At 36.8% G+C, this 17,851-nt stretch overlaps 1 protein-coding gene across 1 annotated transcript; it reads left to right on the top strand.

Moving 5' to 3' along the window:
• Positions 1-1,715: 1,715 nt before the first annotated feature.
• LOC107619610 (deacetoxyvindoline 4-hydroxylase) lies at positions 1,716-3,829 on the top strand. The gene is made up of 3 exons (XM_016321912.3): positions 1,716-2,338; positions 2,907-3,228; positions 3,366-3,829. The coding sequence occupies exons 1-3, from the start codon at positions 1,794-1,796 to the stop codon at positions 3,615-3,617; spliced, it is 1,119 nt and encodes a 372-aa protein (XP_016177398.1). The 5' UTR covers positions 1,716-1,793; the 3' UTR covers positions 3,618-3,829.
• Positions 3,830-17,851: the final 14,022 nt, after the last annotated feature.

Below are 17,851 nucleotides of genomic sequence, written 5' to 3'. Positions count from 1 at the left end.
CCTGTTTGCATAACTTTCTCTGCTGCAAGAGTGCGGCAGAAACTATATCCTCATAATGAGCATGCAAGTGTGCCAGCCACTATATCCTCAGAATAATAGTGTCTCAGGTACTATATCCTCAGAACAATAGTGTGTCAGGCGCTATATCTTCGGACGTGGCAGAAAGGCTATATCCGAAAGGATGTGTTGGGTTGGTATTTATGGACTGACAAATGATGTCACGAGCCAATAGGATAGGCATTCATCATATGCATTTTCTATCTATTTGTATGCTTTGCTTAACTTCTATTGTGCCTAAATGTATCACATGCCTACTTGCTATTTGTTCTACTTGCTGTATATGTACTTTACTTTTGCTTTACTTATTTGCATTACTTGTGTTTTCTACTGGGATTGAGGAGGCTCGGTAGGCGGTGACGATGGGATCGCATGGAGGTTTGGCTGGCGAAGGCTGTGAGACAGTGGCGTTAATGTTAGCTTAGAAAATCTCCTAAGATAGATGACCCATTTCAGGATTTTATTAAATTGTTTTATAAGCTTGAATCTTATGTTTGATGTGAAGTTCTAGGATTGCCTTTGGCGTCCCGAAACCTTACATCTTATATATTGGGCACTGTTACCATACTGAGAATCTCGAGTTCTCATACCATATGTTGTTGTTTTTTAGATGCAGGTCGCAACCCACCTCAATGACTTTGTGTTCATGGTGACAGAGTGGAGGATGGTTTCTCCTTTGATTTATTCTACTTTACTTTTGTTATAGTTTTCTCTCATCTTTTGTATTTATATAACTTTGTTGCCTTAGAGACTTTTGTTTTAACCTTTGAGAGATAGGAAGTAAGCCTTTTATAAAACTTTGTTATATCTCTTGACTAGTCGACCTAAATTTCGCCGGCTGTATCTAATTCCTTTTGTATGTCATATATATTTACTTGTTTATCTATTAGCCACTACCTTGTATCTTGGAGCTTTATTGAAGGTTGTATATTTATATGTACTGTTCTTATCTTGTCTACGCGTTTAGTTATCGTGTGTGAATGCTTCGCATATATAATTCTGCTTTATGCGACGTTGAGCTTTTATTCCTTCATGGGACTTCTAGTATTACAACTTCTTTCTATATATAATATTGTGTAAGCTTTACTTTACGGCTAGAGATAATGTTTAGACTGATAGGATGTTACAACACAACTAGTTCAACAATTTTAGAATATCTATTTTCTTCTTTAGAATTATATATAATATTTATTTATTCTTCTTACTATACATGCCGTTTTATTTTTCCGAAAATGAAAATTTCTTTCTGCATTTGACTTTTACTTTATTATTTTAAAATTTATATATATATATATATATATATATATATATATATATATATATATATATATATATATATATATATATATATATATATATTTTATCCTCAAAATTAAAGAATCGTTATTACATACGAGAATATATGACTGAACCTTAGTCATGGAAAACAAGTTAAGATTATTATTGTACTATAAAAAAGAATGCGTAAAAATAAAATAAAAAATTAATTAGAAAATCAACTATGCTTTTGCAATATAAGTTGAACAATATTATAACTCAGATCAGATTCAAAAATTTTTTAATTTATTAATTATTTATTTTGACTGAACAATATATAATTATTATTACAACCTTTCTTGTGGACTTGTGGTTTAGTATATAAATAGCCCCAAGGTGGCCTAAGTTTCAAAGCATCACAGCACCTATTACAAAGCAGAAACAAAAACTAATAAGCTAAGTAGATACACAAGTACAAAATGGAGAATCCCATAATCCAACAAAGTTCAACCCATGATGAATGGGAAAGAGAGATAAAGGCTTTCGATGACACCAAACTCGGTGTCAAAGGACTTGTTGATAATGGTGTGACCAAAGTTCCTCTAATTTTTACAAAATTTCGCGCATCCAAAGCATCGTCACCGTCATCTGACGACGAGTTTCTTCAGGTTCCAGTGATTGATCTCGGACTTATTGGAAATTCGTCGAAAGATACCGGTGGTGTTGCAAGAAAAGACATCGTGACAAAGGTTCGTCAAGCTTGTGAAAAATATGGGTTTTTCCAAATCGTGAATCATGGGATCCCCCAAGAAATTCTTGATGAGATGAAAGAAGGAACTCGTAGGTTTCATGAGGAGCCAAATGATGTGAAGAAAGTATATTATAGCCGCGACAGGTTAAAGAAAGTGAGATTTACGAGTAATTATGACCTATATCAAGCAAAAGCAGCAAACTGGAGAGATTCTTTAATTTCTCTTATGCTTCCTGAGCCTCCGAAACCTGAGGAATTTCCTGAGACTTGCAGGTAATTATGATACTACTAGACAGTGTTTGAAGTAACACTCTATCATGTATAATATATAAAATTTTATACTGCATGATGTTATTCTTTATTTACTAATATTTCAAATAATTATGATAAAGACCAATCCTTTATATAAAAAGACCAACGTTTTAAAATAAAAGACCAATCTTTTATATATTAATTTTTTAATTATTTATATCTGTTTGATAATTTATTTTATAGTATATATATATATATATTTAAAATGTTTATCTATTATCAAATATTTATTCTTTTTAATATAGTCCAATTTGTACGTGTTGAGATATTATTTGAATTATTATTTATTTTGGTATTTATGCTTTATCAATAATTTAATTAATTATTTAATCAATTTTATTCGAAATTATAAATAATTTATTATTATTATTATTATTATTATTATTATTATTATTATTATTATTATTTAACTTGAGAATACAAGAGAGTTACGATACAAAAGAGTTACACGACAGAAACAAAGTTATAGATGATTTTGACTATAAGAAAGTCATGACGTATAAATTTAAACAATACAAATTTATGACAGGGACATCACGATTTGTTATTCAGAATATGCTTACAAATTAGGCCTCACCCTATTCGAGTTGCTATCAGAGGCTTTAGGACTGAAGCCTAAACACTTGGAAGAAATGGAGTGTGCCCAAGGAATGTTTCTATTATCTCACTACTACCCAGCATGTCCTGAACCAGACAAAACAATTGGAAACAAAGCACACACAGACCCAAATTTCCTCACTATTCTTCTGCAAGATCACACTGGTGGCCTCCAAGTGTTGGTTGAAAATCGCTGGATTGATGTTAAGCCAGTGGAGGGAGCCTTAGTCATTAATATTGGAGACCTAACCCAGGTGAGTAGTAATAATCATTTTCCAATTTAATTAATTTGATGAATATAACCAGTGTCGGAGTTTGAGCTTCTTTTAATTATTATTTTGGAGGATCCAAAGAGATTCAATTAAAAGAGATCATTTATTTTATGTTTCAGCTTGTCAGTAATGACAAATTCAAGAGCATCAAGCACAGAGTTTTAGCACCTGGTGCAACACCAAGGATATCAGTGGCTTGCTTTTTCACCACTAATACTATGTATCCAACTAATAGACTTTATGGTCCCATAAAAGAAATATTATCAGAAGAAAATCCTGCCATTTACAGGGAAACAACTATAAAAGATTTTACTATCCAATTCGATTTAAGACTTGGAATGACCCCGACACTCGAGTATTACAGGATTTGAAGTAACCTTCCATCCTCCATATATATTTGAAGTATAGCCTTTAAGTATAGTCATATAATATATAATAATATATTATATATGTGTGGTTGTTGTTATGTTATTACCCGTTTGGTATGCTTGACAGAATAAGGTTCACAGTTTAAATAAGGTCTGATAATATTGTATTTGATGTAATGTATGCTATATGAAGAATAAATAAAATATTTATAATATACGGTGTGTGGTTGTTAGTTGTTATCACATTGCCTATTTTGAACTAATAAAAGAATAAAGCGCAGATAATACAAGGAATGAAAGGATAAAGCTTGATATTATGATGAGTTCTTATAAATCTGTAAAGTGATTGTTTCGGTACAATTGTTAATTTATACAAGGGATAAGTACTTTTTTTCGTTCTTAAGGTTTGGGGTCGAAATCAAAATCGTCCCCGACCTTTTTTTCTTATTAAAATCATCTTCAACGTTTAAAAACGCTTTAAAATCATCATTATCCGAATTTTTGGACCAAAATACCTTTATCATCATTATCATCATTCTCCTCTTCACCTTCCTCACCCAACCACCTCCACTGCCACCAACATTACCACCACAATCACCACCACCAACACAAATACCACCACCAACACCAACACCAAGAACACCAAACAATAGCAACAACACCATATCACCACAACCACCATCAACACCAACAACACCACCACCACCACCATCAAGCCCCTCACCCCCTCACCGTAACCCCCCACCCCCTCACCCCACTCCCTCATCCTCTCACCCCCTCACCGTAACCCCCACCCCCTCACCACCGTAACCCCCCATCCCCTCACCCCACTCCCTCACTCCCTCACCGTAACCCTCCACCCCTCTTCCTCATGCCCCTCTCTTCATGGTCATCATCATCATCAACAGAAAATTCAAGAAAAATCCAGTTCACAGTCAGAAATTTCACCAAAAATAATCAACAAATTAAGCAACAACAATATTCCACAACAAATTTCACCAAAAATTCAAAAATTTCACAAAATATTCAGTTCACAGTCACAGAAGAAGAAAAAGAAGAAGAAGCGGTGGTGGGGTGGGGTGGTGCGGTGCGGTGGTGCGGCGGTATGGAGGAGAAGAAGAAGAAGAAGAAGGTCGTGCGGTGGTGCGGCAGGACACAAAGCAGCAGGGCAGGGCGGCGGTCCCCCTTCTCTCCCCCCCTCCTCCCCCCTTTCCTTCTCTCCCTAGTCCCCACCCCCTTTTCTTCTTCTTTTTTTTATTTATTTATTTTATCTTTATTTTATTTTATAATTTTTTAATAATGAAGGGTAATTTGGTAAAACAAATAAAATTGAAGTAAAAAAGGACGATTTATAACGTTTTGTAACATTGATGATGATTTTAATAAGAAAAAAAGGTCGGGGACGATTTTGATTTCGACCCCAGACCTTGGGACGAAAAAAGTACTTATCCCTTTATACAAATAAGTACGATATAAAAAGTGGATAAACAAAAATTTTTTATATGAATTATATTTATTTTTTTCATATTTATTTTTTATTTACTTTTTAAAATTGCTTCATAAATAATTATAAAAAGATAAATGTATTTTTATAATTATTTTTTTAAACAATTAAATAATTTTTTTATTCTTATAATAAAAATATCCTTTTTCAATAATAATTAAAATTAAAATGAAATCAATCTAACAATTTAAAAAAAAATAAAATAAAATCAAAATCAATTAACCAGAAAAGTAATCTCAATTTAAAAAATATTTATGTTTGCTCTTATTTTTTCAGCATCCAAATTCATTGTTGTACCAAAAATGATAAACAAATCTTAACCCAAGCAAAAGCTCAGAACTAGTCCTCTTTTCCTTTTTTTTGGTCGCTTGTTGCTTCTCAAACCCTGTCTCCGTTACGTGTTCCCCTATCTCACGTCGTTACGTTGTCCTACATTTGCTGCTCTGCATCGTGCCATTGTGCTATCGCCGTCTTACCTCAAGCCATTATGCTGTCAACACCCTGCCTCGCGTGGTCGCGTTGGCTACTCCCTTGGATATGGCTCACTGCTCATCTTTGCACCCTTGATCTCTTTTCCATTATGGCGTTGCTGGTTCAAGTAAGCTGCAAACCTCCTCTTTTCCCTTCTGATAGTCTCCTTGTAAAACCTGGTTATTTAATAAATAATTAACTCATAAATTAAGATTTGTTCTAGAAAATAAGAAAGGTAATTTTTATGGTTTAATATGATAGAGAAAATTAAAACGAGAATTTTGACACTAATTTTAAAAAATTTGGCCCAAAATTGGGCCAAACGGACCAAACCAGTCGAACCAAATCCAAACCGGACCCATGGGCCCAACTAACCCACTTAACTTAGTGAGCTTCAACTCACTCTCTCTTCCTCATTCAGCAAAACACGCTGAAGCAGCCATGGAAGGGAAGAAAACTCTTCCAAAAACATAAACCCTCACTTGAAATTCAATCCACCATAACTTTTGATCGGAGTTCCGATCGTCGCACTGTTTGCGGCCACGCGACCGTGACGTCGAGCTCTACAAAGCCCACAACTTTATTCAAGAGGTAGGCCACAATTTTATTTCAGTTTTCTCAGTCCTTGAATTTGAAATTTTTGGGTAAAAAGTGTTGAAATTTTGAGTTTTTGATGTTATAGGATCCAATTAGCTTGAAGAAAAGGCTTAGCCTCACCCCTTTGATCCTTGGGTACGTTAAGATTCTCAACTCTAAGTAAAATTCTTGAAGTCTTTTGTTTAGTTATTGAGTTGTTATGTTTGGATGTGATATTGTGGAATAGGTAGTGTGTATATGTATATTGGAGCTTGATTGAGGTTTTGGAAAGCTTTGAAGTGGAGCTATAATCTTGAAAATCTGTTGGTGAGGTTTTGGAACCTTGAAGGTTGTGGAAAAGTTGAACTTGGAAGTATTCCGGGTTAAGCGGAGAATCGGCCAAGGTATGGTTTCGGTTTCCTGTATCTAAAATGTAATGTAATGTGATAACTTAGGCTAGAGACCCTAAGATATGAATTGAATTATTGATATGGTTGATTAGTTGGTGTGGATTGTATTATTATGTATGTGGTTAGTGATGTTGGAAGTTGTAGTTTGATTGTGTGATGTGATTAACTTAATATCATGTTGGGGGCTAAGTGGATGTGGTAATTGATAAGAGTAATTGATAATGCTTGTTATGTATTATTGACTTTGGAAAGATTGGGGGTTGCGGATGAAGTCTTGTTGATAGAGTATGTAATTGGTATGTGATATTGATTTGTATGTATAATGGTTGATTAAGTTGTGTATTGTTGGACTTGGATCATTGAGTTGATATTGGTAAAAATGGAGAATTGATGTGTTGTGGATTGAAGGAGGGAGTTGGAATGTGGTTAAGGCTGAATTGGTAAGGTTTTGGTTGGTTTTAAAAGGATTTGGAAGTGTATGTTTGAAAATTGAGGCTTGTCAGTTTTGTTGAAAATTGTGATTTTGGCCCAACTTTGGCGGAGCATAACTTAGTCTCCGGAATCCCGATTTGTGTCAAAATTATCTAGATATAAAATTGGATCCGATATATTTATGTCGTTCAAAGAACGGAGGAAAATATTTTAAAATGAGGAAGTTATGCTCGATCAAACTTTGGTGTGTAAACTGAAAAATTGGGACTTAGCAGCTTTTTTTGTGTTGCTGCATTACATGCGTACGCATGCATCCCATATGCGGGCAAAATCACATGCCCACACGTATGCGTGACATGGGGATTTTCGTGTACGCGAAATTCACATGCGCAACTGATGAGCAGATATTTTATACGCTTTTTGGCATCATTTTCATATAGTTTTTAGTATGTTTTGTTTAGTTTTTATTAAGTTTTTATAGGTTTTAGTGTTAAATTTACATATTTGGATTCTACTATGATTTTTTATATTTTTGTGCAATTTCAGGTATTTTTTGGCTGAAATTGTAGAGCTGAAGCAAAAGTCTGATTCAGAGACAGAGAAAGCACTGTAGATGCTGTCCGGATCTGACCTCCTTGCACTCGGAAGAGCTTTTCCGGAGCTACAAAAGTTCAAATGGGGCTTTCTCAAATTGCTATGGAAATATGACTTCCAGATCTTTTTAGCAATATATAATAGTCCATATTTTGCTTCGGATTAGAAGGCCCAAAACTGGCGTCCAACGCCAGCCTCCTGTCCCCTTCCAAGCGTCCAGCGCCCACAGAGCAGAGTCCAGCGTCCAAACACGCAGAGAGGACCCCCTAACCAGAGTTCAATGCCCTAGAGGCCTCATAGCACGTGGATCTCATCAAAGCTCAGCCCAAACACTCACCAAGTGGGCCCCAGAAGAGGATTTTAGCACTAGAAAGACTGTTTTACCCTTACTAGTCAACTGTTTAGTATTTAAGAGAGTTTATTTATGTTATTCGGAGATCTTTGCCATCCTGACTATCATTTACCATTATTTCGAGTTTCACTTTGTATTTTCTATCATTATGAGTTTCTAAACCTCCTAGGTTGAGGGGAGGAGCCCTGCTGAGTCCTATGAATTAATAAAAGTATTACTGTTTCTTCTTCAATCCCTGTTTGATTTATTTCTAAGATGTATACTCGTTCTTCAACATGGTGAATAGGATGATCAGTGACAATCAGCTCTATTCATCATACTAAGACAAACGTGCCTGACAAACACCCGCTTCTACTTGGGTTCGTGTGAATACGTGAATGGAAAGCGCGAACTGCCAACTATGTTTATACATCTCTCAGACGGCTAATCCACGACTTCGTTGGGGACTTCTTGAGACACCAGTTTAGTCAATTTCTGGGGAGATTAGGGTCTCCGTGGTATAGGCTAGAATCCAAAAAAGTAGCATTCTCTAGAATCCTTGTCTGTGGCATTTTTTGTAGGATCGCCAAGAGAATGAACTGCTAGAGCCTCACCCTTCATCAGATTGAATGACCACGGCCAATGGTGTTCAATCTGTAGCAGAGGAGATCAATGACCACGGCCCATGGCGTTGATCACATACAGCCTGCCATAGAAGAAATCACTCACAAGTAGAGAAGACAGTAATACCAAAGTTAATTCAGAAAGACAAAGCAACTCCAATCTTTTACCTTATTCTTATTACTGATTACCCTTTTTTTAGTTACATGTCTTCATAGTATCTGATCTCACAATTCTAACAACCTTCTGATTTGCCTGACTACGACTTGCAAGATAATCATAGATTGCTTCAAACCATAATCCTCGTGGGATCGACCCTGACTCGCTCAGGTATTACTTGGACGACCCAGTGCACTTGCTGGTACAGCTGTACGAAATTGTGAGAATTCGTGCACCAAGTTTTTGGCGTCGTTGCCGGGGATTGTTCGAGTTTGGACAAACTGACGGATTGTCTTGCTCCCTAGATCAGGTAATTTATTTTATTTTATTGAGTCTTTTAATTTTATTTTCTTCTTCTTCTTTTTTCGAAAATTATTAAAAACTTTTCCAAAAATTTTTTCTTTTCTTTGTTTGATCTTTGATTTTGTTTGAGACTTTCCTGTTTTCTGTTTTTCAATTCCAGAAATTTTAAAACTTCTTCAAAAACCTTTTTCAAAAATTTTTATTTTCCTTATTAGATCTTTGTTTTTTGGTTTGAGTCTCTTTGTTTTTGTTCTTGGTAATTTTCGTTTCTTTGAATCTTTGTTTTTGTTCTTATTGTAATTTTCGATTTTTTGGTATCTTCCTTTCAAAATATTTCAAAAATAGTTTTTCTTTGGTCAAATCTTGTATCAAGTATTTAAGTTTGGTGTCTTCTTGTTACTTTTCTTTTAAATTTCGAAAAGTGTGTTTTGGTTTTCTAAAAATTTTAAGTTTGGTGTCTTTTATATGTTCTTGTGTTCTTTAAGTTTCTTGAGTCTTGTTCTTGGTGTTCTTGTCAACCTTCAAAGTGTTCTTATTTTTCTTTGTGTTTTGATCTTAAAATTTTTAAGTTTGGTGTCCCTTTGTGTTTCCCTCCAAAATTTTCGAAAACTTGGGGCATTAGATCTAAAAATTTTAAGTCTTGAATCTTTTACTTGTTTTTCTCTTTCATCATTAAATTTAAAAATAAAAAAAATTATCTTTTTTATTTTTATTTTAAATCAATTTTCGAAATTTTTATCTTATCATATCTTAGTTTTCAATTTTCAAAAATAAAATCTTTTCAAAAAATTAAAAATCTTATATTTTTCAAAATCTTATCTTTTTCAAATTTCAAATTTTAAAAATCATATCTTTTTCAAAATCAAAATTTAAAATCTTATTTTTTAAAATTATTTTCAAATCTTTTTAATTACTTATCTTATCTTTTTCTAATTTTAAATTTTAATTTCAAATTTTTTCTTATCTTATCTCTTATCTTATTTTAAAATTCAAATCTTTTCTTAATTAATATCTTATCTTCTCTCTCTTCTTTTTCAAAACTTCCTAACTAACTTTTTTCTCTCTCAATTTTCGAAAACTTCTCCTCCTTCTCTCTATTTTATTTTCGAAAATTCACTAACTAATTTTCAATTCTTTTTAAATTATTAACCTTAATTTTTGAAAATAATAAATAAATAAAATAAAAACAAAAATATCTTAATTCTTATTTATCTTTTCTATTTATACTTCTCTACTCCTATCCCCCTGTTTTTAAAGTATTATTCTTCTCTCTTCTTCCATCTTCACTTTTCTTTCTCTCTTCTTTCTCTCCTTCTTCACATCTAACTGAAAGCTCTTTAGTCCAAGTAGCACAAAAAGCTTTCTTTCTTTCTTCTTCTCTTCTTGTTTATGACCAGGAATAAAGAACCGCTTTTAACTCCTAGTCCTGAACCTGATAAGACTCTAAGGAGGCGTTTACAACAAGCTAAAGCACAACACTCTAGAAGAGACCTTTCAGAAAACTTTGAACAAGAAAAGGAGCATGGCCGAACCTGAAGGTGATGCCAGAAAGGTTCTTAGTGACTTCACCATGCCTACCTCTGACTTTTATGGTAGAAGTATCTCTGTACCTGCCATTGGAGCTAATATTTTTGAGCTTAAGCCTCAGTTAGTCTCTCTTCTGTAGCAGAACTGTAAGTTCCATGGACTTCCAATGGAAGATCCACATCAATTTTTAGCTGAATTCTTACAGATCTGTGATACTGTAAAGACTAATGAAGTTAATCCTGAAGTCTGCAAGCTTATGCTCTTTCCCTTTGCTGTAAGAGACAGAGCTAAGATATGGTTGGATTCCCAACCAAAAGAGAGCTTAGAGTCTTGGAAAAAGTTGGTTAATTCTTTTCTAGCTAAATTCTTTCCTCCTCAAAGGATGAGCAAGATTAGAGTGGAAGTTCAAACCTTCAGACAAAGAGAAGGTGAATCCCTCTATGAAGCTTGGAAAAGATACAAGCAATTGATCAGGAGATGTCCTCCTGACATGCTCTCAGAATGGTCCATCATAGGCGTGTTTTATGATGGTCTGTTTGAGATGTCCAAAATTTCATTGGACAGCTGATAAACCATTATTTTATGGTTTATATTGTGTTTAGTTGTGTGGTTTTATCAAATCTTTACCCATTTATTCATTAAATTAGCATGTATTTACAATTCCTTCCCAAAATTACTCCATGGTTGAAAGCTTTCTTCCTAGAGATTTTTAACTATGTATTTTAATTCTCCTTTATTCCATTCGATGCCGTGATCTGTGTGTTAAGTGTTTCAGGCTTTATAGGGCATGAATGACTTGGAGATTGGAAAGGAGGCTTGCAAAAATGGAAGGAACACAAGAAATTGAGGAGATGACCAGCGAGAAGCGACGCGGACGCATGGCTCACGCAACCGCGCGAAATAGAGGAAATTGCAGTGATGCGCTCGCGTGCTTGACACGAACGCATGGATTGTAAACTGCACAAGCGACGCGAAGGCGTGGACGACGTGCACGCGTGGCAAGGCAAAACACTGGATGACGCAAATGCGTGGATGACGCGATCGCGTGACGTGCGCGATCTGTAGAATCTGCAGAATTTGCTGGGAGCGATTTTGGGCCCTGTTTTGACGCAGTTTTCGGCCCAGAAAAGTAGATTAGAGCCAGGGAACATGCAGAGACCAGAGAACAACATTCATTCTGTATAATTTTAGTTTTAGATATGATTTTACTCCTTCTCTAGTTTTTCTCTCTACACATTCATAGTTCCTAGGATTTTGATTCTATTGCTTTTTTGGATTGGGATATTGAGAAGAGTTGTTACCTCCGTCAAGACTTCATCATTCTAGTTTGTTTCCTTACTTGTCACTTACTCTTTCATATCCTTAATTTATTCAGAGTTACTATTGGATTATTTTTAGAATTTATTAATACAAGATCTATTTTTATTTTTAATTGAACATTTTGATTATTATTCATAATGTCTTTCTTCATTCCCTTTTCTTATTTTGCGAAGTTTACATTCATAATGAGCGAGTAGTTCCATAACTTGATTGGGAATTGGTTGAAAGGAGGACCTTGAGTTGGAATGCTCAAGAGTAAAATTATAGTTGGGTTTAGCGTTGGGTCGCCCTCTAGTCACTGACACTAGTCCTTCCCAAGGGAGAGGATTAGAACTTGTGAGTAGAAACTGACTTCCAACTTGCTTAACTTTACTTTATCTGGTAAGGGATAACTGAGCTGACAACCTTCAATTATCAATTAATCTTGAGAGAATTCCAACAAGGATAGGATTTTCGACTAATTTACTCCCAGTCAAGGTTTTTATTTAAATTACATAAATTCTCTGATTTAATTTCCTGTTTATCAACTCAAACCATTTTAGAAAATATCTGATTAATAAAATAGCACACCTTTCTGCAACTCGTTGGGAGACAACCTGTGATTCATACTCCCAGTATTTTAATTCTAATTTTGTGACAACCCTTCTAAATTGATAAGAGGATTTTTGTTGGTTAAGAACTGTACTTGCAACATATCTCTTATAAGAATTTCTTAACCCGCCAATTTCTGCCACGTCAACAGCTCTACAGGTGGATCACTCTACTTGAAGAAAACACCTATAGAAGCTAGAGAACTCATTGAAATGGTTGCAAATAACCAATTCATGTACACTTCTGAGAGAAATCCTGTAAACCATGGAATCTCTCAGAAGAAAGGAGTTCATGAAGTTGATACTCTGAATGCCATATTGGCTCAGAATAGGATATTGACCCAACAGGTCAATATGATCTCCCAGCATCTGACTAGAATGCAAACTGCAGCTGGCAGTACTCAGGAAGCTTCTCTTGAAGAAGAAGCTTATGGAGGAGGTGAATTACATGGGAGAATCCTATGGAAACATCTACAATCCTTTATGGAGGAACCATCCTAACCTCTCATGGAAGGATCAACAGAAACCTCAGCAAGGTTTCAATAACAATCAAGGTGGAAAGAACCAGAAAAGGTTCAATAACAGACCATCATTCTCATCTTCTCAAGGGAATATGGAAACTTATAAGAGAGCCTTTCTGACTTAGTTACTCTGATTTCCAACCTCTCTAAGACCACTCATAGTTTCATGAATGAAACAAGGTCCTCCATTAGAAACTTGGAGGTACAAGTTGGTCAACTGAGCAATAGGATCCCTGAGACTCCTCCTGACACTCTTCCCAGAAACAGTGAGGTGAATCCAAGAGAAGAGTGCAAGGCCATAACCATGGAGGTAGAGACCAAACCTGAGGAGAATGGGAAGGCATTGAACGCCAGTGAAGAAGCCTTCATTGGGCGTTCAACGCCCTCAATGGCAGCAAGCCTGGCGCTGAACGCCAGTGAGGAACCCCTCACTGGGCGTTCAATGCCCAACTAGGCAAGCTTTCTGGCACTGAACACTAGTGAGGAACCCCTCACTAGGCATCCAACACCCAAACATGCAGCCGTTCTAGCACTGAACGCTAGTGAGGAATCCCTCACTGGGTGTTCAATGCCCACAAACCCAGGGAAGCTGGTGTTGAACGCCAGCAAGGATATCCCTGCTGGGCGTTCAACGCCCAAAACACTAGAGGGACTGGCGTTTAACGCCAGTAAGGGTGCCAGCAAGGGCGTTCAATGCCCAAAGAGCTATCAGAGCTGGTGTTGAACGCCAGTGAAAGCACACCTTTTGAGTGCTTAAGTCCCACTCAAGAAACCTCTAGCCCAGAACCAAAGGAAACCATAAAGACCATTGAGGTTCCTTTGCATGCACTTCTACAGTGCATTAGTTCTGATGAATACTCATCCTCTGATGAGGATGAAGACACTAGGGAAGAGCAAGTTGCTCGGTACCTAGGAGCTCTTATGAAACTGAATGCCAAGTTATTTGGTACAAGGCCATCGGAGGAAGAATCTCCACTGCTTACCAAAGAATTCCATGCTTTGGTTCAGCAGAGGCTACCTCAGAAGCTTCTAGATCCTGGACGCTTTCTGATTCCTTGCACCATAGGCACCATAACCTCTGAAAAGGCTCTGTGTGATCTAGGGTCAAGCATAAACTTCATGCAACTCTCTGTAATGGAGAAGCTGGGAATTCTTGAGATACAAGCTGCACACATCTCATTAGAGATGGCAGACAACACAATGAAGAAGCCATATGGCTTAGTAGAGGATGTCTTGGTAAAGGTTGAAAATCACTACATCCCTGCAAACTTCATAATCCTAGATATTGGAGAGGATGAGGATGAATCTGTCATCCTTGAAAGACCTTTCCTAGCCACTGCCAATGCTGTCATTGATGTGGCTAAGGGAGAACTAATCCTACAAATTGGGGAGGATCACATCTTGTTCAAGATGTCTCACCCCAATCCTCCTTCTAAAAGAGAGATAACTATGCAACACCAAGTGTTCTAACCCTCTCTTTCTGTGCAAAACTTTACAGAACCCCTAGACATCAATTCTAAGTTTGGTGTTGGGCAGCCCTCAATAAGCTCTAAGCACAAAGGTACTAAGAAAAAAGTACCTAAAGGCTGGAGGGACAAAAAAGTCCCAACTGAAGTCCTCTCACCTAGCATGAGAGTTGTCTTCACTAAGAAGCCAGCCTTACCACATACAGTGAGTCGTATCCTGTCTCTAGAGCATGTGAAGCTCATTCATGAGAGGACAAGATGAAAGTTTATTGTAAGGGGTAAAAATCTGAGCCCATACTCACCTCCGTAAGGAGCTAACCGTCAAGCTAGTGACGTTAAAGGAGCGCTTGTTGGGTGGCAACCCAACCTTAATTAATTATTTCTATTTACTTTCATTTTGATTTCTTTCAGTTATCTTTAGAGTCATGATCATATGCAGCAGTCAGAACAGAGACAGAATTTCACAGCAGCAAAAACAGAACACTCTGGATGGAGTGTTAAAGTTGAACGCCAGGTAGAGTATCCCTGCTGGGCATTCAACGCCCCTCATGGGCAGCATTGCTGGCGTTGAACGCTAGCCAGGGAGCAGCCCCTGACCATTCAAACGCCAATACAGAGAAGCAAAAAATCTGGAATTTCCTAGCCTCTCAGGACTAGTGGGTCCCACAGCTTCTTTCACCTACCCCAATTATTCCTTCTTACTTTCACACTTCCCCATACACACTTCCCTATAAACCCTAGCCCAATCACATCCATTTACTTCCCCAAATCGATCAAAACTCCCACCAACCCCCACCCACTTCAAAATCAAATTTTCCACCCAAAACCCCACCCATGGCCGAACCTACCCATTCCCCACTCCTATAAATACCCCTCTTCATACCCTTCATACACACACCTCTCATACACTCATAAAACCCACAAGGCCGAGCCCTCTCTCTCCCTCTATATCCTTCTATTTTCTTCTTCTTCTACTCCATTCTTCTCTTTTCTTTATTTTTCTCGAGGACGAGCAAAGTTTTAAGTTTGGTTTTTTAAAAGCATAGCTTTTTTCTTTTCATTACCATTCATGGCACCCAAGGTTGGAGACTCCTCTAGAAAGAGGAAAGGAAAGGCAGCAGCCACCCTCTGAATCTTGGGAGATGGAGAGATTCATCACCGATGAGCGGATAATTTATACGCTTTTTGGCATTGTTTTTAGTATATTTTTAGTAAGATCTAGTTACTTTTAGGGATGTTTTTATTAGTTTTTATGTTAAATTCATATTTCTGGACTTTACTATGAGTTTGTGTGTTTTTCTGTGATTTCAGGTATTTTCTGGCTGAAATTGAGGGACTTGAGCAAAAATCAGATTCAGAGGTTGAAGAAGGACTGCTGATGTTGTTGGATTCTGACCTCCCTACACTTAAAGTGGATTTTCTGGAGCTACAGAACTCAAAATGGTGCGCTTCCAATTGTGTTGGAAAGTAGACATCCAGGGCTTTCCAGCAAAATATAATAGTCTATACTTTGGCCGAGTTTAGATGACGCAAAAGGGCGTTGAACGCCAGTTCTACGCTGCTGTCTGGAGTTAAACGCCAGAAACACATCACAAACCAGACTTGAACGCCAGAAACACGTTACAACCTGGTGTTCAACTGCAAAAGAAGCCTCTGCACGTGGAAAGCTAAAGCTCAGCCCAAGCACACACCAAGTGGGCCCCGGAAGTGGATTTATGCATCAATTACTTACTTCTGTAAACCCTAGTAGCTAGTTTATTATAAATAGAACTTTTTACTATTGTATTTTTGATCCATTGATCACGTTTGGGGGCTGGCCATTCGGCCATGCCTAGACCTTCACCACTTATGTATTTTCAAACGGTAGAGTTTCTGCACTCCATAGATTAAGGTGTGGAGCTCTGCTGTTCCTCATGAATTAATGCAAAGTACTACTGTTTTTCTATTCAATTCAACTTATTCCACTTCTAAGATATTCATTCGCACTTCAACATGAATGTGATGAACGTGACAATCATCATCATTCCCCCACGAACGCGTGCCTGACAACCACTTCCGTTCTACCTTCGATTGAATGATTATCTCTTGGATCTCTTAATCAGAATCTTCGTGGTATAAGCTAGATTGATGGCGGCATTCATGAGAATCCGGAAAGTCTAAACCTTGTCTGTGGTATTCCGAGTAGGATTCTGGGATTGAATGACTGTGACAAACTTCAAACTCGCGAGCGCTGGGCGTAGTGACAAACGCAAAAGGAGGGTGAATCCTATTCCAGTATGATCGAGAACCTCAGATGATTAGCCGTGCTGTGACAGAGCATTTGGACCATTTTCACAAGAGGATAGGATGCAGCCATTGACCACGGTGATGCCTCCAGATGATTAGCCATGCAGTGACAGCGCATAGGACCATTTTTCAGAGAGGATGAAAAGTAGCCATTGATAATGGTGATGTCCTTACATAAAGCCAGCCATAGAAAGGAGTAGGACTGCTTGGATGAAGACAGCAGGAAAGCAGAAGTTTAGAGGGACGAAAGCATCTCTATACACTTATCTGAAATTCTCACCAATGATATACATAAGTATTTCTATCTTTATTTTCTATTTATTCATTAGTATTTTCGAAAACTCCATAATCAATTATTATCCGCCTGACTGAGATTTACAAGATGACCATAGCTTGCTTCATACCAGCAATCTCCGTGGGATCGACCCTTACTCACGTAAGGTTTTATTACTTGGATGACCCAGTGCACTTGCTGGTTAGTTGTATCGAAGTTGTGAATGAAAAACGATTTATTAAGACGTGCGTACAGAGTTTTTGGCGCCGTTGCCTGAGATCACAATTTTGTGCACCAAATTTTTGGCGCCGTTACCGGGGATTGTTCGAGTTTGGACAACTGACGGTTCATCTTGTTGCTCAGATTAGGTAATTTTCTTTTTGTTTTATTTTCAAAAATTTTTCAAAAATCTTTCAAAACTTTCTCATCTGTTTTTGAAAAAAAAATAAATAAAAAATTTCTTTTAAAAAATTTTTATTATGTTCTTCAGAATTTTTAAGAATGAGTTCTAGAGTTTCATGAAGCATGTTGAAGCCTGACTGGCTGTAAAGCCATGTCTAAATTCATTTGGACTGGGGCTTCCAACCCAACATTATCAAGAGCACGCTAGTTGTTGCTAATCCACCTGCTGCTGTTCCAGATCCAAAAGATTTACATGCTAAAGCTTGACTGGCTATTAAGCCATATCTAACCCTCAGATTGGAGCTTTAGACTAAGAGTACAAGATTCCTGGAATTCATATTAAAAATTTTGGAATCCTTATTTTTCTTTTTCACACTAATTTTCGAAAAATATAAAATAAAAATACAAAAAAATCACAAAATCATAAAAAATTCAAAAATATTTTGTGTT

Source organism: Arachis ipaensis, chromosome B9 (assembly GCF_059453495.1).
Source record: "Arachis ipaensis isolate K30076 ecotype BB chromosome B9, ASM5945349v1, whole genome shotgun sequence".
In the NCBI taxonomy this organism is placed as follows: Eukaryota; Viridiplantae; Streptophyta; class Magnoliopsida; order Fabales; family Fabaceae; genus Arachis; species Arachis ipaensis.
This window is presented reverse-complemented; position numbering and strand designations above follow the sequence as displayed.

What these genes read in the sequence shown, in the direction of transcription:
- LOC107619610 (XM_016321912.3), top strand. Translation starts at nt 1,794, where the DNA reads ATGGAGAATCCCATAATCCAACAAAGTTCAACCCATGATGAATGGGAA. An exon ending in GAATTTCCTGAGACTTGCAG is followed by an intron (nt 2,339 to 2,906) that starts GTAATTATGATA and finishes AATTTATGACAG; the next exon opens with GGACATCACGATTTGTTATT. An exon ending in ATATTGGAGACCTAACCCAG is followed by an intron (nt 3,229 to 3,365) that starts GTGAGTAGTAAT and finishes TTTATGTTTCAG; the next exon opens with CTTGTCAGTAATGACAAATT.